This window comes from Ptychodera flava, chromosome 3 (genome assembly GCF_041260155.1).
Source record: "Ptychodera flava strain L36383 chromosome 3, AS_Pfla_20210202, whole genome shotgun sequence".
Classification (NCBI taxonomy): Eukaryota; Metazoa; Hemichordata; class Enteropneusta; family Ptychoderidae; genus Ptychodera; species Ptychodera flava.
In genome coordinates, this window is record NC_091930.1 from 48,605,688 (window position 1) to 48,632,413 (window position 26,726).

Genomic DNA, 26,726 nt, shown 5'->3' on the forward strand with positions numbered 1-26,726 from the left:
TTACATAAAATAAGGGACAGTCAATTCTATGTCACTCCAAGCATAGTAATAGAAAAACTTTTCTTATTATATGTTAAAAGAATGCTAGATCATTTCCCACAGCCGAGGAATAATCTTTGGGCGGGAAACGAACATTGAGTCTGTCTTCATTTCCGCTACAGACACGAATTTTGGCTGAGTTAATGCAGATAGTGCAAGATTGTAGGCTAATGAATACTATCTATTGATGGTGATTCTTTATTGGAGTATTTTTGTATTAAGACAGTGTTCATTAATACTATTTGCATAAACAAATACATAGTATGTCTAGGAAATACAGCATTTGATGGACCTACCACCCTTTTAGACGAAATGCAACCACTAATCTACAGCAACGCTTCCCGACGAGTGTCTCTGGCAAATTGTTGAAACAACGTTTTAGTGTTACAATACCCAAGGCACTTATTTGATATTTATATTCTAAAGCGATTTTGTCAATACTAGCACCTGAATGCGGAAATGATATCGTACTCTAACTTTTCCGATAAAAGTGCATCTTACCTGAAAAAATTGACTGGAGACAGTGACGCGAACCCACCACTGCACCAATGGTTATGTCGTGTTTTTGTACTGTCTTCTTAGGGAACACGTCCAGTATTCATAATTATTCAATATGGAGCTCATGAATTATGACAGCATACACTAGCGTCACATAGTTTCCTATGAGGTGAACTGCATATTGTGTCGAAACGGCATTACATCTCCATGGAAACAGCAGGTTTTAACCCATGCTATTTCTCTCAGTCTTACAACACAACTTAGAGTCAGGCTTGTCACCATTCACTCTAAAAATAAACGACCTCGGTATATCGAATTTGTCGTTACCTGGGACGACATAGTTCAGTGCGTGCCTTATGAATAGCATGCACTCAGTCATCTATTACCCCGGCATCTATTACCGGCAGCTTTGACCTTTCAGCGCCCTCGGATAAACTCGTCTGGTTCCCTGTCCCCTTTCTACCGCTGGCTGCGCTGTGCTGAAGGGGCAGGGAACCAGACTATCAAATACACCACAGGTAGCATTAGATGCCTAGTGTTTCATGACCCTTATAGCTTAGGTGGAATGTAAAATGTTGGTATAAACGACGGCGGAATTTTCATTGTTTAACTAAATTTTTTGAAAACATTGTCTCGAAGATTTGACGAAAAGGTGTTTTTTGAGCACCGAGGGCGTGAAATTTATTGGGAAGTGTTTACAGCTCCGCCATGTCCATGGTGAGGGTCAGAATTGGTGGTGACTGAATCTTTCAATTCATCACAACACACACCCTGGACAACAAATGTAGTTTTCAGTCCGACCCAATCACCTTGTGAAGTGCAGGTGAATATCATACAATGAATTGCAGCCGCATATTTCAATCACTGTTAGGGCCTATGCAGTTTATCGATATTTTATGCATAAATAATCTAGAAGCCAGATTTTCTATGTAAAACATGTAATTTGATCATTTTAGACCCGTAGATATCAAGTTTAAAAATAGTTCCAGGTCACTTTTAGTCAAATGATGACTATGCGGACCGTTCCTTCGTCAACAAGTTAACATTGAATCTTATAGTTGCGTAACCTTCGATATATGAGGCGTGTAATATATATATATATATATATATATATATATATATATATATATATATATATTATATATATATATATATATATATACATATATATATATATATATATATATATATATATTATATATATATATATATATATATATATATATATATATATATATATATATACTGATTACTCCCTCGACCATCGACTGAAACAGATCATGGCATTTCGAAATAAAAAATTGACGGGAAAAAATGCTGAATATCGCATGCGTTGTTTGTGTATCATGGGGTAAAATCAGCGTGGTCATCTTGCCCGGGAAATCTTTTCAGGTTACAAATCGTAACGTTTATTTTTTGCATCTCCTTGTGTTGGCTTATTGGCTGGTGTTTTGTGGTCTACGGATCTCTGGATTTTAAGCATTCAACCGTTATTGAATATCTAGTAATCAATGACGCTTTACATAAAATAAGGGACGGTCAATTCTTATGCCACTCCAAGCATAGTAGTAATGGTATACAGCTGTCATAAAAGCATGCTAGATCATTTTCCACAGCTGAGGAATAATCTATGGGCGAAAAACGAACGTAGAGTCTGTCTTCATTTTCGCTATAGACACGAATTTTTGCTGAGCTAATGCAAATTTTGGCCAATGAATTCTACCTATTGATGATGATTCTTTATTGGAGTATTTTCGTACTCAAACGATGATTATTAACACTGTTTGTAAAAATATATACATAGTATGTCTAGGAAATCTATCATTAGATGAGGATACAACTCTTTACACGAAATGTCCTTATACAATGTCTACTATTAAGCTACGGCAATGCTTTCCTGACAATTCTCTCTGGGCAAAATGTTTAAAAAACATGTCAGTGTTACAACACCCAAGGCATTTTTAGTATTGATATTCTAACGCGATCTTATCAATGTAAATACATTAAGTAATACAAGTACTTGAATGCGGAAACGATATCGTATGTACTACTCTGATTTGTTCGATAACAGTGCATCTTACCTGGAAACGTTGACTGGAGACAGTGACGCGGACTCACCACTGACACCAATGGTAATGTCGTGTTTTTGTCGTCTTAGGGACCACGTCCGGTATTTATAATTATTCAACAGGGATTAAGGCAAATAACGGATAAAATGTAAACATCTGCGAGTCCTACAAACCGTGAAACAAAAATCAGGAACCAAGTAACAGTCCCGGCCGATCAAAGCGAGGGATAACAAACTCGGTATTTGTTCTACAAAGCTGTCACGTGATAATGTTAATCATTAACTAATTCCGACTTGTTGTCGTCAAAACAGAGCACCCATTACTCTACACCCAATATATTTTGATGTGTACGACGCGAGATGATAAGATTTTTCCTTTGTGTTAAAATCTGATCATCCCCCTTCCTGATCATGATAACTTCAGCGTCCACTTTCACTTCCATGTAGATTTCCTTTCATTGACGAAATACATCATGACATTTCTGGAGAGGGAGATCATTAAGAGTACAATGTTAATCACGTACGAACAGAATGGCGCCAAATAGTATAGCGCAGCGAATAACGACGAAATTAAGTGAATTGGGATTCAGAACTATGGCTAACAGAGTTATGCATACAAAACATTATGGAAAAACTATACATAAAATGTAAGTATGACAAATAAGTGATAAAACACGTTGATTACCCTTTTAAATGGAATTTATGACCAAAGAAATATTTTATGTTATATTTGAAAATGTGGTGCTTAAAGTTGATAGAAAGTCTACTGTGGTTCTTGATACATTCAATTTTGGAGTGAGTGCGGGAACCACTTTATGAATAACAAACAAATACCTTTGATGACAAGTCATGTTAATCCTGGCAAATCATTGTAAAGAACAATAATGCACACAATATATCCATTGCAGGCTATGTTGACGAGCTGAATTGATCATTCAAGATATTGTCAACTTTAAGGATTAGATACTGTAGCAAAAGCACAACAAATGAATAATGCTACTTATTGTTTCAAAAACAAATTTACCGCTGGGTATAATGTAAACCCGCAAAGTGTGAGCTAAAATATTAATCACATCAAATCATTAACGGAATGAAAATGTAATGAATTCAGATGTTATGAAAATGTGCCCTGGAAGGGCGCGCCGACATTATTAGATATTGTGAACATGGTTTGCCTGAAGGACTCGCCGAATATTAACGATGTTATTAGATGGGACGCCCGGAGGGCGTGCCGACTATCTTACATCAAAATTTAAATCAAATGTCCGTTCGTCATTTTTACTTCATATCTGTGAGAAACCCCTTGTTTACTTTAACGACCATCCTTGGCTAGAATGTTTTTGTTTTTTCAAAGCCAACCTCTCCGGATCTTCTGTCCCCCAAAATCTTCCAAGCCCCCTCATCCCGCCCTGATATCAAATGGCCAACTCCGTAGGGGATATTGATCCTTCCGCGAAAAGGAAGACTACACCAGCCACTGTCATCACATTCATGCAGTCTTCACAAACCGAATACTACTAGGCGTGTGATAGTTAACTCGACAATGCAAGGAGCATTTCTGATAAACAATAACTGAAACTGTCAAAACAATAGTGTTAGTGTTAGTGTGACCAGGTTGTGAAAAACTGCCTTATCAGCAAAATCAGACCTGTTGCGAGCTCTGTATATATATACTGACCCAAATTAAGGAGTAACGTTTGACGCTAAATAATGATTATAGCCGCGTCACATGATTGCACGGAAACTGTGGCGGCAGAATACGTGAACGAACCTTAATGGCGCGTGTATTGGCATCCTTTTCAAGTTAAAACCATCTTTCTATGAATTATATTTTACACGTTGTAGCAGAAGCACTGATGAGGAAAAATGAACAATTTTGTTAATTATATTTCACTTTGATAATGATGTTCGTAAAGGTGATTATTTTCTTTAATGCTGGCAACAACGAATTCATGTGTTTTCGGACCCAGTATAAACTCACGACAGTGTCGATACCGTCATGTACACAGTCAAGGCCAGACTGTTGCGAGGTCAAATCTGTAGGCTAAAATCCCCAGTGCTGTTTGAAATCGTTATATATATATATATATATATATATATATATATATATATATATATATATATATATATATATATATATATATATATACATGGCGTAAGACTGATCTACTGAGTAATTAAGACTCTATAGACAGACCATGAATCCATTCTCGTTCACAAACCGTTTGCTATAGCAGTTGATGTGTCTATTCACGTCATTGGAATATCGATCAATGCGATGTCGTACGCCGTGCTCTCTTTTCTGCTGCTTTCAATGCGAGAACAAATCGCGGTTTTTGCAAAGTGGATATCAAGTGCTGATTAAACAGCGCGCGTTTTTATTTTTCAGTCTCGGCGTTTGTCAACGTGTTTAAAATATTGATTCGGGATATCGCAATACGGAAGACTCAATTCAATCAACCGGTCATTGGATCGGCAAACTATAGACTCTTGGTGGTTAGCGCTCTATTGAGTCAGGGACGAAGCAGTCGTCAATGTGTTTGCCGATGAAGCACAGCGAATAGTTTTGTCGGAACTGGCGACGACAGCTTTTCTCTTTTGCTTCTTAACGACTCCCATGCATAATTTAGTGTTACACAAGGAGCTATCATGCATATTTACACTGTCCCAAAACCGCAATCGCCGAAAGGCAGTGTTGTCACTGGAACACTGACAGTATAGAAAATGCTAAATTGTAATTTTTGATGCTCTATTCAAAATATGAAGTCAATAGGAATGACCTTATCGTGACAAATTCACTATTAACAACGAAACGCGCCAAAACCACATCGAACTAAGTATTTCTCCTACTAAAACTAAAACTTGTCATTAACAGTACAACTCGCAGGCTATGATATTTTCACATTTCATCAACCAAGCAATACCTAGTTATATTCATTATTAACAAAGTCATTTTTCATCATTTTTTCATTATATTATATGAATAAATTTCACCTTGTAAAACTTTTAATCGCTGCAAAATGCGATGTAAATCTTTATTTCCAGCAGGAATTGAATATTGTCATTATGTTAGTCACCGGCAAGCCGTGTCAGCGTCTGTTGTTTCTTCTGTCAAGTCTTTATCATTGCCAAGTTCAAAGTTCGAGTATTTAGTGGCAATGAAAATGTTGTACAAAAAGCAGCAGTGTTAGAGCTGCTGTAAAAAAAGAGGACATGTCAATAGGCCTATACAGGTCCATGTATACATAAACAATATCACAAAGATATTATAACAGATAGCAGCTACCTGTCAAAAAATAATGCCGAGTTTACGGAAAAAGCCCCATTTATGATTCAAGTTTTCCAAATAAATACTGGTAGTTTTCTATGAACGGAATACTCGTACATTGTTTCTATCAATGTCACTGGAAGGGACCTAAAGGAGAATAAATGGTAAAAAAGAAATAAATGTTTCGTTCTTTCTGGAGGGCGCTGTTCAGAAATGTGATCGTGAAGAACAGGAACTTGTAAGGTCAGTCTATGCTCTTCTGCCAGACTAGCAGTTGTCCATTTCACTTTGTTAAAGGTTATTGCAATCACTTTATTCCACACAGTGCTGATAAATTAGTAGAGTTAACGCTGTTTTTTTTCAGAGAAAAATTTACGATTTTCAGAGAAAATTTTCCCTCCAAGAGTGAGGGGTTCTTGTTTTTAGAGAGCAAAGTCTTAACTGACTCATATTTAGCCGTAATCGGAAATACAGGTTCTAAATTTAAGCAATGTACTTCTTTTTCCACGGTTGTATAAAACAGATAGTGGTCAAACACACTCTTGCACTTTTGCTTTTGCAGCGATAAAGTGATAAACAGGTTGTCAGATTGTGCATATACATGTAATAGAGCTGTGTACTCCTTTGTCTACTGTTGTAATAAAACAAATGGCTGTAGTGTAGCCACATACAGTATTTAAGTGATATGACCCAGTTATTGGCATTATGTCCGGCGATACTGGTAGCAGTTTGGAGAAGATACAAAACGTGTCACGTTCTCACAAATGGTAACACTGTTCATTTATTTAAATTGAAATGGACAAATACTGGTCGTTTTCTATTTGAGATCACCGTGAGCAGATGGTCAATGAATAATAGTTTCATGGCCCTCATTGACATTCTAATAAAACGCCGCTGGCATATCTGGTACTGTACCCTAGCCTTGTCAGTATCAAAACGGTTACTGTTATTGTAACTGGTGTGGGAGTTTAGTCACGTGGTACAGCATGGCCAGACATGACATTTTGAGTATCTGTTACACAATGCCACGCCTTACATTGCTGTGTGCAATTCAACACATTTGAATGTATCATAGGGTATTTTGAAAGAATAATATTTTGAGCGGACCTGATAGTTTTTTCGCAACTGCTATTCCCCTACGAAGTGAAAAAATCCCCCATCTGCATAGAGGTTCCCCTCATTTACTCTCAGAAAGGATAACTACAAACATTTTATTTCCAGACACATTATTTTTTTCACCCATATCCCTCCCCTCCCCAATCTTAGCGTCCCCGAAGACGTACAACCGAACTTTGTTAAGTTCCCTCCCCGCTGATCTCTTTCCAACTTATACCCACTGAGAAACAACATAAACTTACCCAGTCAGCTAATGATGACAAGAGCTCTTATAAACAGCTAACACTTTTATCAAACAGTTTTCGAGGCTGAGCCTGTTGTACGGCGCGTTTCGAGATTTGATTTGTGTTCCACAGGTGCCGATACCCTTCCTCGTTCGGCACTGCCTGTGTAAAATTCAAGGAATTAGTTTTGAAACGAGCAAATTCCACTAAACTTTGCCTAGACCGCGAAATGTGGCAAGGGACCTTCGAAAAGACATGACTTGACCCACTTATGTAGCTAGGGACGGGTATACAGCAAGATGTGACCAATTCGTGCATTACACATTACACGCACGATATATATATAACAAACAAACACTCACACACATACACACAAGCACACGGTGCACAACATTGTCAATGAAAACCATTCGAATAGATTGCATATTTCATTCAATAACAATGCATTTATTGGTAAAATCCATAACCTCTGTGCTTTGTAAAGTTGGCTTTCATTCCTGATCACAGTGTCGCCACTAAACATGCCCAGTGACTTTATTTTAGTATGTCTCGTGGTATTCTGAAACATAAACAAAGAACATCATTGAAATAACTTTTTAATTTTAGTTTTCTATTAATACCCAATGCTTGAAATTAAGAGATAATTTGAGAGATTTGCTATCTGTAAATATGAAATGATGTGATTTTAAAAATAATCAAAGGAATGCGATTTTTATGACTCTCTTTATCGTTTGATTTTACACATTTTATTGCAGCGCTGATATTTTGATTTTATAGGTACCGCGATATTTTCAATGTTATTTATTACCACATGGGCTGGCTGTTAGGTTAGTACTTACGCGTCGCATATCGTATCAGATCACCGACACATTTACAGTCCCCAGATTCGTCACACATTTCTGAATAATTCATACACCCTTCCTCGCACTGGACGCGACCATCATCACAGACTGTAACGGAAGGGACGACAATGACGTTTGGACTGGCAGTTTTTATTTGCATAAAAAGTAAAGCCGGCAAACCCACTGTTTACCTTTGCTTTATACAAGGAGAGAAAGAGAGAGAGACAGAGAGAGAGACAGAGAGAGAGAGACAGAGACAGAGACAGAGAATGAGAGAGAGCTTTAAAGGCATACTGTCACCTGTTCCAATTTTGCCACAGTCACCATGGAAAGAGAAAATCTAACCAATCACAGATTTTAAGCGGATGGCCAATTTTAAAAACAGCGCCCTCACATGGGCATTTTGAATACAAAGGGACACCCCTTTGACCATATATGGGTATATTTAGATTACAGGTGACTGTATACCTTTAAGCTAGACCAGGGTGAAGGAGGAAGAGTCAGACAGAGAGGTGAAGGTGACGTCATCAGCAATGAAACTAGTGATAAGGAAAATATATAAAGCACAGTCATGCAATGTTGGTGACTGAAGTAATATCCGGGTTATACCATCGGGAAATAAAAACAAAATGGACGATGGTCAAAGTAAAGAAGCCAGCCTGGGTATAAACGGCCAATGGTGCTGGTACTTACATTTTACGTTTGTATATATGGCCAGCGAGATGAAGACGTACATGTCTTTCCTGAAGCTAGTCATTCCAAACTTGGGAGCGACAACTGTGAAAGAATAACGACATTAACATTTACAACTTATGAAATAGAGTGCTGATTAGAAAATCCCGCAAAGACATGACTTTTTTATGTTCGATGTTTTTTTTTTCTTCAAACTCTTGCGAGAAATGATGTTGAATAGCAATTCAGGGGAAATTATGTAGAATATTTGGTTTATTTATTTTTTATATTTAACGACTCGACGTGTCCGCAGTGTAAGAAACAAGAAACTTGTCGTAAATTTAATGGTGGTTTCCGTGGTGTTGATGTGCTAAAACAACACTCCATTCAAAGAAGACAAACAAAACAACAGTAAATACGTTTTTAGGTAAAATCGTACAGTCATAGCTCCCCTTCAGGTTTCTGATGCAAACTTAGAAAAGTACTTCGTTGTATTCGGGTCCACTCATAATACTGGTAGAATTTATGTAGAAAACCCCATTAAATGATATTGAGAGCATTCTAAAAATAAAAGTTTCACTGGTGCATTTTTCAAAAAAGATTTTCAAAAATTACTTTTCACTACATTTGAACATTTGCTGGTAAAATTTTGACAAATTGATCTCCTATGCCTGGAAAATGAACTTTTGCTAAATGAAGTCCTATTTTTAAAGTGTATTCTCGTCCAATTTTTCCATGGTCATTGTTCATTTCATGACGATGAAAAGTGCAGGTTGTGTCATCGTGAGAATTAATGTAAATTGCAATCGGAAAAATACACCGTAACATATTTCCTTCAAATATATATTTGTAGAATATATGCATACTAAAAGAGGTTATTCACAAACCATCGCCTGCTTTCTGTACTTTTCTTTCGCCCTATAGTTTTGCTTTTTGGGATCTGTCGCTGCGTGTCTCAGTCCCTGTATTCCTGTATTCGCCTGACTGTCTGTCTCGTCTGTCTTGCCCTCAGTCTGTCCCTCCGTCTCTCCATCTGTCTGTCTTGTGTCCCCCACAAAGCCAACACTGCAGATGATTTGCAAAAGAACTTACGGTGTTCGGCGACCCAGTCTTGGAGATCCGCCGCCCTGCAGTACTGCTCTGTATAGGATTTCTGCTTGAATTCAGGCACTCCGCACATGGTGACGTCACGGCACACCTCTCGCAGGGACGGATAGCAGTGACCTTTGTAACTGCAGGCAAATCCTGGACCGTTGGGACATCCTATGGTGGAAGCCAGGCGTGGAATTGTCAAAATTCAAAGTTGAAAACAAGCTGGCAGAGGGAATGATTATCACCGGAAACAAATTAAAATTACAGTGATCAATTAAAAAATACACTGAGGGCTTCTTCGATTTCTTCTTCATTTACCTAAAGTATATATGTAATTAGCCTTGCCAGTACAATGCACTGTTAATGTTTTATAAATAAATGGTATGCTGGAACCCGAATTAAACTTATCAATAATAATGTTAGACGTAACACACATCCAAAGTGTATTTACAAGTACAGTACCTGGCATTACAACATAATTTTGAAGAAGGAAAGTCCCCATGTCTCACAAAGGAAACACTGAAAAAGTCACACACAGGACGTTACAAATTGGATACCGCTGCCAATAGCCTTTACCAGGCAATTCCGAACGTCGGACTCTCTTGGATAATGAAAGCATATGTCATGTATTTGTCAATGCAGTCCCATAATGCTTTCAAGACATGCAGAATGCACCAGGTCAGGGACAGAGTCTCAAAGGTTTTCAATATCGTTTTGGTTTCCCACTTGTTGAGCTCATTGTGAATTTCACGGATTTCATCGGCTTACTTTAGTGAACGTCGAAAATTTATATGATTTTTCCCTCATAAGTTACTATAGCTGTCATTTTGTATTGTAAGTGTGGGTTAATGTACTGGATAATATGTTTCCCTAGTGTTGGTGAATATACAATGGGTTAATTGTTTCCCTAGTGCCAAATTTCGCAAAGTGACTTCTCAAATTTTTATTCTTTCTTTCGAAAGGGAATGGTTTCAAGTTTCCTTACGGCAAGTTAAATAAAAAAGTTTAGACTTTTCAATGCAGGATTCGCGTCGAGAGATTTCAGAATTCTAAAATATCCCGTGTTTCTTTCCTATCGAAGAATTTTGGCGGACTTTGATGAGACTATTTGGAGAACTAAATTTTTGAAGCAATCTCTTTGAGAAAATTGAGCATTGAATTTTATTCTCTATAGTGTATGGCAGCCATTTTGTATCCTAATACTTGTAAATATAAGATAGTTTTTTTCTCGTGACCAAAACCAGTGCATGGTAACGGTTTATTTGTATTATCTGTGATCATATTGAAGTGTCTCAAGAGAAGTATTAGCGAAAATTTCAAACTTCCATTTCCAAGTTGAGTGCTGATTTGTGTACTTGTATTCGTTCAAACCTTTAAAAAGGGCGTGTCCGCCCTCAAATTTCCTTTATTATATCATTAAAAATGTAGATATACTAGTTGGAGTAATGTGTTGCCAGTCCACAACGCGGCAACATTGTTTGAACATTCCCAATGAGTCCAATCAACGTATGTTTTTCATCAGTTGCTGAAAAAAGACCTGTCCAGCACATTAGTGCAGAGCTCTGCGAACTTTTCCAAAATGTTGATTTTGATGAACTTCAGTCTGCGAACATTTATTTTTTTATTATAACACGCCACATGCTCATTCCCTGTCGCGATTCGCTAGAATACGTCACGTGACGAGAAAATAGATACGTCTAGTCCCCATCGGATCGACAAAAGTGACATCAGAGGGTATTTTTTGAAAAACTATTTCCCTAGGGAAATAGTCCTGACCAAATTTGGAAAAGTGTCTGGTCACGTGACCGCAGTGTCGTTTGCAGCTTTGCAACAACGGCGGGTGACTGGAACGTGATGTGCGTCCGGGATACCTGACGACACATTCTCTAAAACAGATTTTCCAACATTTTCCAACATTCCAACAGCGTAGGAACTTGAACAGCTCATCGACGAAAAAGATTTAAGTGCAACTAAGGATGTCGCTAGGTATGCTTAGAATATTTTTGAAAGAAAGTGGTACTACCACGTACAACTGAAACCGCTGTGGAAACATCGCCCAGTAAACTTGTTACAATAGATTTTTGTGGTGCAAAATATCAAAACACATTAAAAACTATATAACAATACAACATGAGCATTCGGTGTGTTTATAAAACACCTATCGCCTGGTCTTTATTCGGGCTATAGCGCTCGTCTCCGGGGCTCGTCACTATTACCCTCGTGACCGTGTGTTACCAGAAACACATCGCTATACCCCTCGGCCCACGGCCTCGGGTAATAGCGATGTGTTTCTGGTAACAAACGGCCCCTCGGGGTAGTAGACGGGTGCTATAGCCCTCATGACCAGGCAATAGGTGTTTCCTAGTAAACAACCACGATGCCGACCTGGCAGCAATTCGACCTGCAGCTGAGAGTTTCATTCAAAAGTTGCGTTCTTACATTATGCATTTTTTTCAGAAAAAGTTCACTCTTAAATAAACTTACTCTCTAGATCAATTCTGGTCATAAAATCCTCCGCGCTTTCAAAAATGTAAACCTCGGGGGCGCTTTCTCTTTTCTGTAGTATCTGCAATCAGCAAAAAAAAAGGGAATAAAAAGGAGACAGACAGACAGACAGACAGACAGACAGACAGACCCAGTGGTTGAGAATCACAATTAAGCAATTTATTGCAAGAGCAGCATGTCATGTTCAACTGAACGTTTCACGACCATATCAAAGAAAGGCTCCAGTAGAAATTCACAATCAAAATAGTGAAACAAGAAAAAATGGAGAAATGAAAATGGAATTTTACTGCGTTATTGATCAGTGAAAGATGAGAAATGGCTTAATATATTGGAGCTACCTTCTGTTGATGAGGGTGCAGTGGTAAATTGGCAGAAATCACCACCGTGGTCGTCACACAAAGGCAAACGGCGATTTTCAGCAGAGAAAGACGCATTGTTGATCGTTTCTATCTGACGTACCTCCCTGTTGAATAAGTCGGCTTCCTCAGACATCTAACACATCATCGAATGGGTTTCATCCCTTATATGGCCACTGCCTCTATAGCTATTAAAATTAGTGGTGAAAAGGGAACTCTCTCACTCAAACATGCAAAGGGAAGGGGTGACATATACCAAAAATATCTCACAAAGAACAAATGAACACATGTCAACGGTTAGCTGTCTCTCCTTGTAATATGTTTCAATGGGTCTTTGTTAAGGAATAAAATTTTGCATTTCCTGCATGTCAAAAAAAAAAACTGCACGTGAAATTTTGAAGGACGAAACTCTTTTTGGAGGTCGAAGGTTTTTTCACCGAACCTACAGTGACCAATGAATGAGAGTGTTCTGAACTACAAACGAAACAAGGTCAGATGTAGATTGTGCTGGTGTTTTTGTCTTTTTTTAGATCACTGAGATACGTTCGGTCCCTCACGTGCCACCGAAAACTCCAATGTCGCGAGGACAACTCTAATTTCGACAAACACATATTAAATATATTTTGTTTGACGCAACTCCTATACCTTGGAAGACATACGTGTAAGTTGTGTGGGACATAACGCTAATTTCTACAAAAGAATCCATCCAAATTTTCTTGGACAGAATATTAATTTAAAAAAGGCTGATGGCCCAAACCTTAATATTAGAAGACGTAAGTGAAAGTGTTGTGGCTACAAGCCTATTTTAGATGGGCAAAATTTTAATATTTCCCGACAGATCTTTCAAATTTTGCCAGACAAAACTTTAATTTGGTAGTGTATACAAGAGTCGCCGTTCAAAATACTGAAAACCGCTCTGGCCGGGATTGACACCATTGGCCCTGTGATCTTCCTTGATGCAGGTCCATAGTGTACACTGACTGTGTACTGCGTGTAGGTGATGCAAACTTGTGTATCTCTTTCATCAGTGGAAGTCAAACATTTTACGACTGAAATGAACTGTCCCTCAGCAACTAAGTACGATGAAGAAAGTGGTGGCATTGCCTCTCTCTTATAGATGATACAGGTATGACAAAATTGTGTTTTGAACTAAGTAAATCAATGAAGTAGAAATGATGCCAGCAAATAGCAGGGGTATTTCAAATACGTCGTTCATAAGCTTAATGCTTTTGTTCACGTGTCTGGGCCGTCAACGTGGCGGGAAGAAAAGTACTTACACGGGTATTTACTTTTGTGTACAAATCATGGTGCTTGAATGTGCTTGTTCCTGTCAACAAATATTTTGTTTTGATTAACCTACTAAATACACAATGTTGAAATACCCTGTTTTTGACTTCCTAAAGAAGCCAGTACCTGTTACATGCAATGTTATTGTTAACGGTAAATTTCTGTCCTTGAGGTAGTATGCGCCGCGAAAGTGAAAGCCTTAAACTTTTGCTCCTACTTTCCTCAAGAACTCTTTCCACAATTCTCTTTCAAAATCAAGAATAAATATTGACAGGGGGTCTAGATCTTGGTACTAGAGAAACATTTACACAAATGTTTATGAATATTTGAAATTCAAAATGGCGGTAATCCCGGCATCAAAGGGAAATAGTCGTCGGATCTGCGCATGTGCGAGTTTCTTATCACAAACAATGTATTTCGTGCACGAGATCTAGATGCCACCTCATCATCATAGCTGCAACATTTAAATTTATACAATGTAGATTATGACAGACATGTTTTAACTTTCATCAATAAACCATCGCACCTTGGATTCAGTATTTGCCATCGGTCGTGTGGGTCCCATACGACCTTTGAACGCAGTTCCGACGACTATATCCCTTTAACTCAATGGGGAAAAAATCGGAATTAAAAAAAACTTAGATGGTGAGAGTTTTTCTTACTCCAAGGGCTTCAAAATGAATCATCACAAGCCGTAGATCCGAAAAAATTGGAAAAGCTTTAGAGTCCAAATGTCTGTCCCCGAGGCGCATTCTGCTCCAAATGAATTTCTTTCCGATAAAGATAATGCATGCCAGAAGAAGAAAGCAGTGCTGAGAATGGAATACTGGGTTGATTTCAATTTGCCGTTAGCAATAGGCAAACAGACGCTGTGGCTGTCACCCCGACCGAATCTACCAATTCGATAGATTTTAGTTCAAGTTGCAGTTATTACTGGGTCTTTCATTGACAATTTCAATTCAGTACACAACGTCTCTCCTTACGATGACAGTAGCTGTAACTATTTGGGAGACTTTTTAAGCGCTTTGTTCTGCAATTCATTAACAATGCATTGCTCCGGTAAGCTGTGATACATTTCAATTGAGAATAGACCAGACTCAGGCACAAAAGACAAACATTTTTACATTAATTGATATTATACCTTTTAGAGTCAGTCAATTGATGTTAGCAACCATGTTTATTTCCCTTTTATGGCCACCATGATTGCATGTTTTTTCCAGACCCAATGGAAACCACGACAAATCATACCGTCGCGTAAACAAAGTCACAACGAGACTGTTGCGAGGTCACACTGGCAGCTGCCAACCTCTACTGCTGTTTTAAGGTAGCATGCGCCTCGAAAGTCAAAGACTTAAACTTTTGCTCCAATTTTTCTAAATGAACTTTCATCCATTCTCTTACCGAATCAACAACAAAAATCGGGGGGGGGGGGTCAATCTGGGTGCAAAGTTTGGAACGAGCGAAACAAAATACCTTTGCGATATAAAACTCTTTGCGATATATGATGGCCGCCATTCCTGTGTTAACTCTAATATTATATAGGGCTCAGCCCTTAGTGTCGCACCAGGCGTTGAGATTAAAAATGTTATTTGTATCGATTCATGATTAGTAATCATAAAGGATAAAATAGAATTAATTGTTACTTTTATATATGTTTGTACAAGTATGACCGGTTTACCCTCTGATAACAGTTCACGTACACGATGTCAGACCCTGTAGGTATAGATTTTCTGTTATGTGTAAAAAAGTTTGACATAAATTGGCAATTTTTACCATGATTACTACCTATTGTGTTTAACAAGGGACGTATTGTGCCATCATTAACTTTGCAATAGTAACTGTACCGCCCAACTTCCGATATTGTAAGCTGAAAACCAGCGTTACTTCTAAAAACGGGCAAATTTTGCACATAGTTATTGACACAGAGGGCGCCTTTCTAAGATTCAATCCCAGCATTCTTTGCGAATGTTCTCGTTCATATGCACGACAGTTTTCTCACTTCTTCTATTTTTTAGGCGTGATAGTAACGATATTTTGTATCAGCGACAGGGTGGATAATAGTAATTACTCGCTAATAAAAAAGATATATTTTATTAATGGCATGTTATAAAATAATAGCGAGCACGTTTCGAATTTGTTTATTTACAAGCACTCACAAAAACATGGCGGCGGCCACGAAAGAAGGGCACACTTCCGGTTACTCGCATAGTATATTTAAATATGCGCATGCGTAGTCAGTAAGCCGTTGGCGCGACTATTAGGGGGAAATTAGGAAGACAGTTAAAGTTATTCTTTCTCCAAAGGCTTTAAAATGAACCCCAACAAGTGCTAGATCAGAAAAGAATTGTAGAAATTTGAGATTGCGAATATCTGTGCCCGAGAAGCCGAAATGAAAGGACTATTATAATTGTTTCTGGGTATTTACTAACCCTTATGTTTAGATGGAGGTACCGCCGCGTTCGTTCCCCAATCTGTTCCCTTTCGAAACATATGTCATTCTGTTATAACTATAATTATGACTTCTGGATATTGCTTCTCTTTCGCATTGGTGATATCCTAGAATAAGCACAGTGTAATGAAAGTGGACCTTACACAAAACAACAAACATAAATGAAAAGAACAGCGCAAAACCACCCAAGATATCCCTTGATCAAGAAATACCCCTAGACGACAATTGTGATGACGGCGATAGTTGTACACTACATCAACATTCAGTACAACGCAAAGGAAGTCAAGCAACACAGATTGCAGAAACCAACATTATTTCCTAACATGAATAGAAATGAAAATGATAAACTAGCATTTAATTAATTAATTCCTTATAAATGATAAATGAGCATTGAGCGGAGACACTACTTGTGCTATAATAACTACATATATATATATATATATATATATATATATATATATATATATATATATATATATATATATATATTCTGCATGGCGTATGACTATCTACTGAGTAATTAAGACTCTATAGACAGACTATGAATCCATTCTCGTTTACGAACCGTTTGCTATGGCAGTTGATGTGTCTATTCACGTCATATCGATCAATGCAATGTCGTACGCCGTGCTCTCTTTTCTGCTGCTTTCAATTCGAGAACAATTCGCGGTTTTTGCAAAGTGGATATCAAGTGCTGATTAAACAGCGCGCGTTTTTATTTCCCTGTCTCGGCGTTTGTCAACGTGTTTAAAATATTGATTCAGTTCCTAGTGATTGTCGCTCGGGATATCGCATTACGGAAGACTCAATTCAATCAACCGGTGCCCTATGCATTGCCAGCACCCCCTCCGTCAATACTTGTTTTCACATTTGCTCCTTCGATCGGCAGTCTATGGACTCTCGGTTTCTCTCGGCTGGCGCTTTATTGAGTCACGAAGTATTTTTTTCAAATGATTGGTATTTCACGGCTGTTTATGTGTTAATGTTGAAAATCTTCGAGGTGGAAAAGATATTTACTTAATCATCTTCCGAAAGTAAAAACACGATCTTTGCACCTGTCATTAACAATTGTAGTCAATATAAGGAAATGGTTTCCCGAGGTGTGCTTGACAAAGGAGATCAGATCAAATTTTGTTCTGTTTTTTCTCTTCGAATTCGCCTATAAAGATACAGCTTCCAAGATTTGTTTCAAACACGTATCCACGTATGGAAGCATGCATACACACAGTAAAGTAAGAGATCAAAAATGTAATAAGGGTATGTACAGTATAGGCCTAAGTAGTAAACAAACAAACAGACTAACAAACAAATATTATAAATAAATAGCAGATACCCAATAAGGTATTAATAGAAACCTTGAACACGTTGAGGGTTTTAGATTTTGCAAACTCGGTTAAACACTGAATGTTGGCAAGAAGTTTTAAGTTGTAACATATTTTGAAAGTACACAAAGTCAGAATTTAGCATGCTAAAATAAAATGTTTAAACATACAACAAGGGGATCTCACTTCGACAGCAGATCTCGTGATGTGCGTTTTAATGAACGTTGACGCGGAAATCACTCGAGTCGATATCCTGATCATAGCGAAGGAATGTTTTTAAATCGTTATTTTTTCAACAAAGAAGCTTAAAAAATCAACCAACATCGATACAGATAATCCATTATATTTACAAAAATGGACGACTTTCGACAGGGTTTCTGCTTGGCGGCAATTTACAACGGGTGCTGCTCGATAGACGAAACAGCCTCTTTAGTCCAGAGGCCGTTTACGGCATCGTCAGGAAATATCCCATAGAAACGCTGCCAGAATGACTGTGGCATGCTAATTAAAAAAAAAAGCAACAATTTCCTGTCAGTCTGCAATGAAGGAACATTCTTCATCAATATATTTGCTTACGTTCTGACAGGAGCTGATCGGGAAAAAACCCAGGTAAGACCTCAATACCTGCTTACAGCCTATGTCACTGGAGTGTGGCGCGGTAAATTTGTCGAGAAAAAAAAACATTCTCTTTTTGTCTGGGCGTTCTGATTTGCACTGGCGACGTTTAGAACAAATGCCAGCGCCACAACACCGATTTCTCAAGCGGCTTATGTCATGTGAAGGCCAACTGCAAGTTAACACAGGACGAGTTAATAAGGGGTAGGAAAAAGGCAAAGATCAAGAAAGCATGGAGTGTTGCGTTACGCCTTGGAAAATCGAGGCAGTTCGTTCGGTAATTGTCATATTTCTTTGACGGGGAAATCGGTACTGTTATAATATTGGTGTTTGATGCTTATTCGCAAGGGGCGATATGATAAAGGCAACATGGCGACAACGTAAACCGAACCACAGTTCAGAAAACTCTGCTTTAGTAAATCATTGTGGACGACCCTGACATATCGCTATAATCATCACAGTTATATTATCATTTGAGTATCGTTCATTGAATGTAATAATCTATTTTCATTGCCAGTCGTCTTGGGGAAAGGAAGACAGATTGTTTGTTTTTCATTTCATTTGCATTTCATTGAAAATGCCGTGAATCTAACGTACGTAAAAGTCGACGCCATGCTGAATTGATCTAATGAATGCAGACGGCAGAGTGGAATTTTGCTGTCAGATTTATTTATATCAATTAAAGTAATCGTTCAAACTGTGGTAACCGATCCCCTGCATGTCAAACTAATTTATCATCAACGCACTCTTCGTGAATAACCTTTGGGAATGTGTTACAGTAGAAATATCCTTGCTTCATTTGACATCTTCTGGATAGTACGGAACCCAGGACCAGCATCGTCAACGGTTTGTTGGACCACAGTCCCTCTATCTAGAGGAACTGTGGTTGGACAATGTGTGAATATCAAACAATAGAATGTGGACATGCATTTGTGTGTGTATATGTGTGTCCATGTGTATTAATATATGAACAATATGCCATTATACATTGTACGTTATACAATGTACATAACAGTAGTGAACATAATATATACATATATGCACGTACGTATGTTCATACATAAATACATACATACATACATACATACATACATACATACATACATACATACATACATACATACATACATACATACATACATACATACATACATACATACATACATACATGAATGCATGCATACATACATACATACATACATACATACATACATACATACATACATACATACATACATACATACATAATGCATACATACATACATACATACATACATACATACATACATACATACATACATACATACATACATACATACATACATACATACATACATACATACATACATGAATGCATGCATACATACATACATACATACATACATACATACATACATACATACATACATACATACATACATACATACATGCATGCATACATACATACATACATACATACATACATACATACATACATACATACATACATACATACATACATACATACATACATACATACATACATACATGAATGCATGCATGCATGCATGCATGCATGCATGCATACATACATACATACATACATACATACATACATACATACATACATACATACATACATACATACATGCATGCATACATACATACATACATACATACATACATACATACATACATACATACATACATACATACATACATACATACATACATGAATGCATGCATACATACATACATACATACATACATACATACATACATACATACATACATACATACATACATACATACATACATACATACATACATACATACATACATACATACATACATGAATGCATGCATACATACATACATACATACATACATACATACATACATACATACATACATACATACATGAATGCATCATACATACATACATACATACATACATACATACATACATACATACATACATACATACATACATACATACATACATACATACATACATACATACATGAATGCATGCATACATACATGAATGCATGCATGCATACATACATACATACATACATACATACATACATACATACATACATACATACATACATACATACATACATACATACATACATACATACATACATACATAAATGCATGCATACATACATACATACATACATACATACATACATACATACATACATACATACATACATACATACATACATGCATACATACATACATACATACATACATACATACATACATACATACATACATACATACATACATACATACATACATGCATGCATGCATGCATGCATGCATGCATGCATGCATACATACATACATACATACATACATACATACATACATGAATACATACATACATACATACATACATACATACATACATACATACATACATACATATACGTAAAATTGCAAATTCATGTATGGATTGATTTTGGGAAGAATTAGTGGTGTAAACACATGTAGTAAAAGTCAGAAGGACATAACGTCGATCTTACTCACTGACATTCTTACTATAAAATTGACAGCTTTCCATATGTACAGATTAAAACGCTCTCACGCTGCCTGACAAAATATCTGTGAAGCAAGTTCATTTTGTTGAGCAAGTTCATACCATCTTTTTGCGACTCTGTATTTTGAAGTACCTGCATGTCCCTTTATTTTCACATTTTCACTGCTTCGTTTCCACGCGGCAATTGTTCTCAGATTATCCGATATAAAAATCACGACTTTTTAATTATGAAATCCGGGATTTACAATGATCAAATAATCTTACACCAGTAATTAAAAAGCTTCAAGTCAAGCTGAAAGCTGACTTCAGACGTTCAATTGAATAACCGTTCCGCTCCAACATTGCCGTTTTATTTTGTTGGCCATTCATTGACAGGTTTAATCACATTTTTATTGAACATTACTCGATAGGATACTTGAAGGGCGTTTCCATGGCATCTGTTTGAAGTCGGCCATGACTGCGTTGCGGGGAATGAAGGTAGGCGTCAGAAACGATGGTGGCTGTCGACTTATGTTTGGTTTAGCGATGAGAGAGAGAGAGAGAGAGAGAGAGAGAGAGAGAGAGAGAGAGAGAGAGAGAGAGAGAGGAGGAGGAGGAGAGAGGGATGGTAAATAACGTTGCCTCATTAAGTTTGTGAATTATAAATATCCACAATTCACAGGAAAATCGTGGGAGAGGGTAGGAGGAAACTGCATCTTTAAACCATTAATATAGTTTTTCCGATTACCAATCATTTTGGCTAAACTCGAATAACGCAATAGTAATGTGAAGACCCTTATGCAGTGTATAAGTCCCATTCTATATCTTGTGTTCGCCCGTTCATATTTTGCTTGTTTGGTCTGTTTGCAGGTGAGAACTGCGTCGAGTTTGTTGGCTGTCATATCTGCGTTGCTGTACATGGCTTTTTATTTCTTCGTGCCGATATGTCGTTCGCTGATGACGTCACGGCATATAACGTGAGTGCCGATGAATTAATTGCCAGTGTGAGCTGTACAATGTGTCTCCTCCAATGAAGGTTGTAGTCATGGCGCCATGTTATGGCAGAATGCACTTTTAAGGAGCAACTGTTTATTCCATAAAATTTCCTCAACAGCTCATTTTATACTTCACGAAGTAAGAATAATTTGCATCGTCCAAGTTTTTTAAAGATCGAAAAATGCTGCCCATTCAGATTAATAATGGAGGAGGCAGCCATTTTGAATTTTAAATATCGGCACATTTTAGGTAATTTGTTTCGCTTTTGCAAACTTTGCAAAGCAAATCCTAATTTTGATTCTTCATTTTGAAAGAGAGAAGTTGAAAGTTGCATTGGCCTGCATGGAGAATACACGTAAACTCCGCTGATGTGAGTGTAAAATGCCGATGTACTCTCCTTGCTAGAACACTAACATCTTTAATAATATAACGATTATAAAAAATATTTTATTTCAATGAATTTGCTCAAATTAATTACTGTAAAGTTTGCTGCATTTTCCAATGTTTATGTTCTGTCTCCACACAATTGTTTTATTATATCAGCATGTTAATCTCATGTAATGTGTTTGTATTCGCAAGACCTGTTACATTGTATTTCAACACACTACAATCACAACTCATTTCATAAGACCAACATATTGATAAGGTTTTAAAAGTGACACTGTCGCTTACATCGTTTCAGGGGGAGCTCCTTGCTCCTCAACCACGACGGATACTACAGCGACAGACCAGGGACAAATAATGGCGCCGTGTCACAGACCGAGGCAACAGCGGCCGCATGTTACATCGACTCGAGGAAAATCAGTAAGGGGTATGAAAACGGGCAAGTATTCAACAATATTGTATTTATTTTCAAATTGAGGTGTCTTATGTTCAAATTGAGGTATCTTATATTGGAACTTGGAAGGCGTTATTGTTTTATGCATCATCTCCACAATATCTCAGACTTGTTGCTGATCTTTTTGAAATAATTAAAAAACTCAAACTTGTTGAAACAAGTCTGTTTTGCTGCTGCTGCTGTTGTTATTGTTGTTGTTGTTTTTGATGATGATGATGGTGATGGTGCTGATGATGATGACGATGATGATGATGATGATGATGATGATGATGACGACGATGATGATAATGATGATGACAATAATGATGATGATGATGGTGATGGTGCTGATGATGATGACGATGATGATGATAATGATGTGCCTTATTGTTGATATTATGCGTCAGGTCTCACTTTGGATTTACCAAAAAGTTCCTAAATGATATCATTCTGACGAAGACAAACGTCAGGGCGGGTATGGGAGTACACATTGACCGACTCTCGGATGGTGGCGGCAGGACTTACAAAATCTCGCCGGAGCTCTACAACATCCTGTCGGATATGACACCCTTCCAATCCGACACACTGGTCAACTGCCTCGTAATCGGCACCGACGGTGAACCGAAAAACTCGAAATTCGGAAACTGTTCGCTAGAGGACGGCCAGATCGATCTAACATTAAAATGCAGCATAGACAATTACGCCGACACAGGCTTACCATCAAAAGTGACTCTCTCACTGTTGAATTCGTCTGACCTTCGCAAATATCGCTTTTCTGACACTGGAGGCGGGAAAATCCACGCTCTCATCGAGGCAACGGTGAACGACGACTTCTTGTGGCTACCGATATTCGACTTCATTCAAGGGAAAGGAGATTTCAGTCTTATCGACAAAGTTGTCCGCAGTTTTAGCACGCATCGGCAAAATATTCCGCAAGAAATTATTGTCCCTTTCGGTATGGACGTCATCGCCAAAGGTAACACTTTCCTTAAAAACGAAAGTACTATGGGTATGGTAGAGTGAGGGCGCTTTACCGTGGACCAAACATCGAGTCGAACGATTCCATATCTGTCTGATTTTCCATATGATCATCTTGAACCGCTTCATGGGACTCCGATTTACAAACACTGTTATCGCTTATCACGGACCACACTGCTCAAATTTGACGCGGTGACTGTCAGCGTTTGAAATAAGCTTTGTAGACCAATACATTTCGCAATAATGACGATTTATATCCAAGGCATGGGGGCCGGGGATGCCCGCTAGGAAACGAACCCTGACCAGAAGAACTCGTTAAAAGTATGCTTAATTCTCTTGCAGGTACTCCGCGAACGTTATCGATGCAATGCGGGGTTGCTATGGCGACTGCTTATCCCTCTACTTCGTTGCCAAGGAAATGTGCAGAAATGTCTACGTCCAGGGGGTCAAAGGTTGCAGAGTAACGTGATTGGTGATGGAAGCCGCTGGTTTAATCACTTTAAAAAGTCATTTCAAGTAACTTTCTGTACTGTGTCGATGAAGACCTCGCTTTCTTGTCGGGATCGTCTTCTATACTAGAAAGTTCAAAGGGTGCCCTAGTATCCTTTACATAGGTATGACGTTTTGAGAATCGAGGGAAAGTAATATTTCCACAATTTAATTCTATCAGCTACATTGAGGAAAAACTCATCTTATCCAACGACTGCAGCATGCATAAGTAAATCCAAGTGTGACCAATGTACGACGTCGACAGGAGCCTGGTAAAAATTAAGTGCATCTAGTTTTGGTACTATGAACCGGTGACGAGTTAGCTTAATATATGTTCAATAAGCTAATAATAAGCAATGCTATTCTCACAAAACTGTACCAACAAGATAAGCACACTCTCGTTGTAGTTCCGAAATCGCATAAAGTTTCATGACGCTATCCTGTGTATACTGCATTTGAGCAAAAATCACTGACCACGCAAATTAGTCTTAAATTGTCAACACCTAAGGCCTTCGACAACAAACGAGAGCTTGATATGCCAATAAAGATACCGAAAACGAAATTTTGTTCAATTCGACAATGAAGTTGTTGAATTATTATTAATCTAAAATTGTCGGAAAAAACTTAGAATAGAACTTTCCTTGACTCATGCTCGGAATTGAATTCAAAGGACTTACACGCCAAAAAGTTCCGCAGGCCCTCGCCAATGTCGTCAATTCAGGTTCCCAAATCAGCAACGTCTTTGTGTCAAAAGACAATGTGGGATACGATACAATTTCTTTTGTATTCTTTGAAAATGGTGAAAAAAATTTCAAAAAGCTATCTTCTCAGATCTTGCTTCTTTCTTGTTTTTGAAAGTTAATAATCAAAACTTTAAGTTTTGTTTCGGTAAAAATCTGGGATGTATTTTGGTCCTTTTGTTGTTTTATTTCTTGCCTTAACCTGTTTCTGTTTCCGTAAATTTATTTAAAAGGTGATTTAAACAAATGCTGGAGCTATAAATGCGACTGAAATGTCTTGAAAATGCCTAAAGTACATTTAATGTTCTTTAAAAGACACTTAGTAGAGAAACTGATTTCTTATGTTTCCAGATGACATTAATTCACGGCAAGCAGATAGCATGATTCTATTGCAATATTTCACATGCAAAGTACATAGCATCTAGGGGCCAAATAACGGTCTATTATTTTCACTTTTGACTTTCAAGGGACAGTTCCAGGCAAATCTATGAGGACTACCGCTACGACTGCACAATATATATTGTAGCCATGCAGATCATGCTAAGTTGCTTTACGAAATGCAATAACTTTGCAAATCAAAGCAAAAGTAAATAAATCAACGTACCTGGTTAGAGATAACGTGACACCATAACTGACAAGCGCGCGTAAGCGTACGAAGGAAAGTTTATAGTTTGTTCGTCCACGATGTGTTCCGAGATTCCTTGGTACGATCGATTTTGAAATGGACCAGTGTAATCCACAATATGCAAATCAACTGTCTCGATATTGCGACCTGTCGTAAAGGGGTAACCCTAGCAATGGCATCAGATAGCACAAGAGACAATCGTTAGCGGCATCTTTAAGACCTGTCATTTTAAATAAACATATAATGATAATGATATGCGTATGTCTGTAAACATTCTTGAGGCATAAACTCGTGAGCGCAAACAGCTGATATATATTTTGTGGGCACACCAGATCATTGTGGACGGAAACTTACAGAATCACAAATAAACAAAGGCAAGTTTGAAAAATAAAATTATGAAAAAATAACAAACATAAGAACCATCATATAATTTCCTAGATTAATGATATCAAATTACATGGTCTTCCGAAGCAAACGCGTTCTCATCATATGGGATCCCGGAGCCTTCGATAGTTACATCGCATGGACAAATTGGGACTTTTGGCAAGCGAGACTTCTAAATTATGAATATCCCATATATATATATATATATATATATATATATATATATATATATATATATATATATATATATATATCAAAGTATAGAGATGTCCTCGTGGGAAATTACAGTGCTCGATACTAAAGCAGAGCATTATAAATAATTACACAAAATTACTTCAAGTACAAAGTAATGATATCTGTTACTTAAGTTTCATGCATCCTGCAATCATCAGACAGAAGAAGTGAAAGGATTCTTAGCTCGACAGTCTTATATATGTATGATCGGGCGTACCATTCTATTTGTAGGTGGTGTTAAAATTTGATAAATATTATTTGTTTTGGTGGCGACATTTTGAAACCAACTCCGAGCGTTTGTTTAACAGCGTAGATTTGTCAGCATTGATAATGTGTAGTTTTTCTGATATACAAAGATTACATCGCTTGCTTATGTTAGAGTAACTTGATGCTTTGTCAATAATTGACCACGAAATGTCAAAGACCTGGTTTTTTTTTGACCTAGGCTGGACCCCAACTGTAGCCAAAACACTCCTTACAAAACGTCTGAATTACCTTATATTGAAAAACTTAGACTATCAGCAGGCAATTCATATCAGAGTTTGCACTTCTGCCTGCAAATGTTTATTCTCATATTATTTTCCCGTTTAAGTAGGAC

General features: G+C 37.6%; 2 protein-coding genes and 1 long non-coding RNA gene across 3 annotated transcripts in view; 1 reads left to right on the top strand and 2 right to left on the bottom strand.

Annotated features, from left to right (window-relative positions):
* The window catches only part of LOC139127002 (uncharacterized), a 41,810-nt gene extending 28,876 nt beyond the window's left edge, over window positions 1–12,934 (bottom strand). Inside the window, exons 1-2 of the long non-coding RNA XR_011550884.1 lie at window positions 12,663–12,934; window positions 12,304–12,385 (exon numbers count right to left, since the gene is read on the bottom strand). This is a non-coding gene — a long non-coding RNA (uncharacterized lncRNA). The remainder of the gene's footprint in view (window positions 1–12,303; window positions 12,386–12,662) is intronic.
* On the bottom strand, window positions 7,640–10,321 carry LOC139130263 (uncharacterized). The gene is made up of 5 exons (XM_070696015.1): window positions 10,282–10,321; window positions 9,820–9,990; window positions 8,749–8,832; window positions 8,053–8,163; window positions 7,640–7,772 (listed from the first exon to the last, which is right to left on the bottom strand). The coding sequence occupies exons 1-5, from the start codon at window positions 10,319–10,321 to the stop codon at window positions 7,753–7,755; spliced, it is 426 nt and encodes a 141-aa protein (XP_070552116.1). The 3' UTR covers window positions 7,640–7,752.
* A 5,256-nt stretch (window positions 12,935–18,190) lies between the features above and the next one.
* LOC139130192 (uncharacterized) lies at window positions 18,191–25,762 on the top strand. Its single transcript, XM_070695940.1, has 6 exons — window positions 18,191–18,347; window positions 21,297–21,363; window positions 21,736–21,842; window positions 22,544–22,684; window positions 23,086–23,654; window positions 23,999–25,762. The coding sequence occupies exons 2-6, from the start codon at window positions 21,340–21,342 to the stop codon at window positions 24,118–24,120; spliced, it is 963 nt and encodes a 320-aa protein (XP_070552041.1). The 5' UTR covers window positions 18,191–18,347; window positions 21,297–21,339; the 3' UTR covers window positions 24,121–25,762.
* Window positions 25,763–26,726: the final 964 nt, after the last annotated feature.

Excerpts from the sequence above, each read along its gene's own strand:
- LOC139130263 (XM_070696015.1), bottom strand. The coding sequence starts at position 10,321 with ATGGGGACTTTCCTTCTTCAAAATTATGTTGTAATGCCAG. Across the intron at positions 8,833-9,819 it reads AGACTGGGTCGCCGAACACC|TTGTCGCTCCCAAGTTTGGA; the intron begins GTAAGTTCTTTT and ends ATTCTTTCACAG. Across the intron at positions 7,773-8,052 it reads TCTGATACGATATGCGACGC|AATACCACGAGACATACTAA; the intron begins GTAAGTACTAAC and ends TTTATGTTTCAG.
- LOC139130192 (XM_070695940.1), top strand. The coding sequence starts at position 21,340 with ATGACTGCGTTGCGGGGAATGAAG. Across the intron at positions 22,685-23,085 it reads AGTAAGGGGTATGAAAACGG|GTCTCACTTTGGATTTACCA; the intron begins GCAAGTATTCAA and ends ATTATGCGTCAG. Across the intron at positions 23,655-23,998 it reads TATGGACGTCATCGCCAAAG|GTACTCCGCGAACGTTATCG; the intron begins GTAACACTTTCC and ends ATTCTCTTGCAG.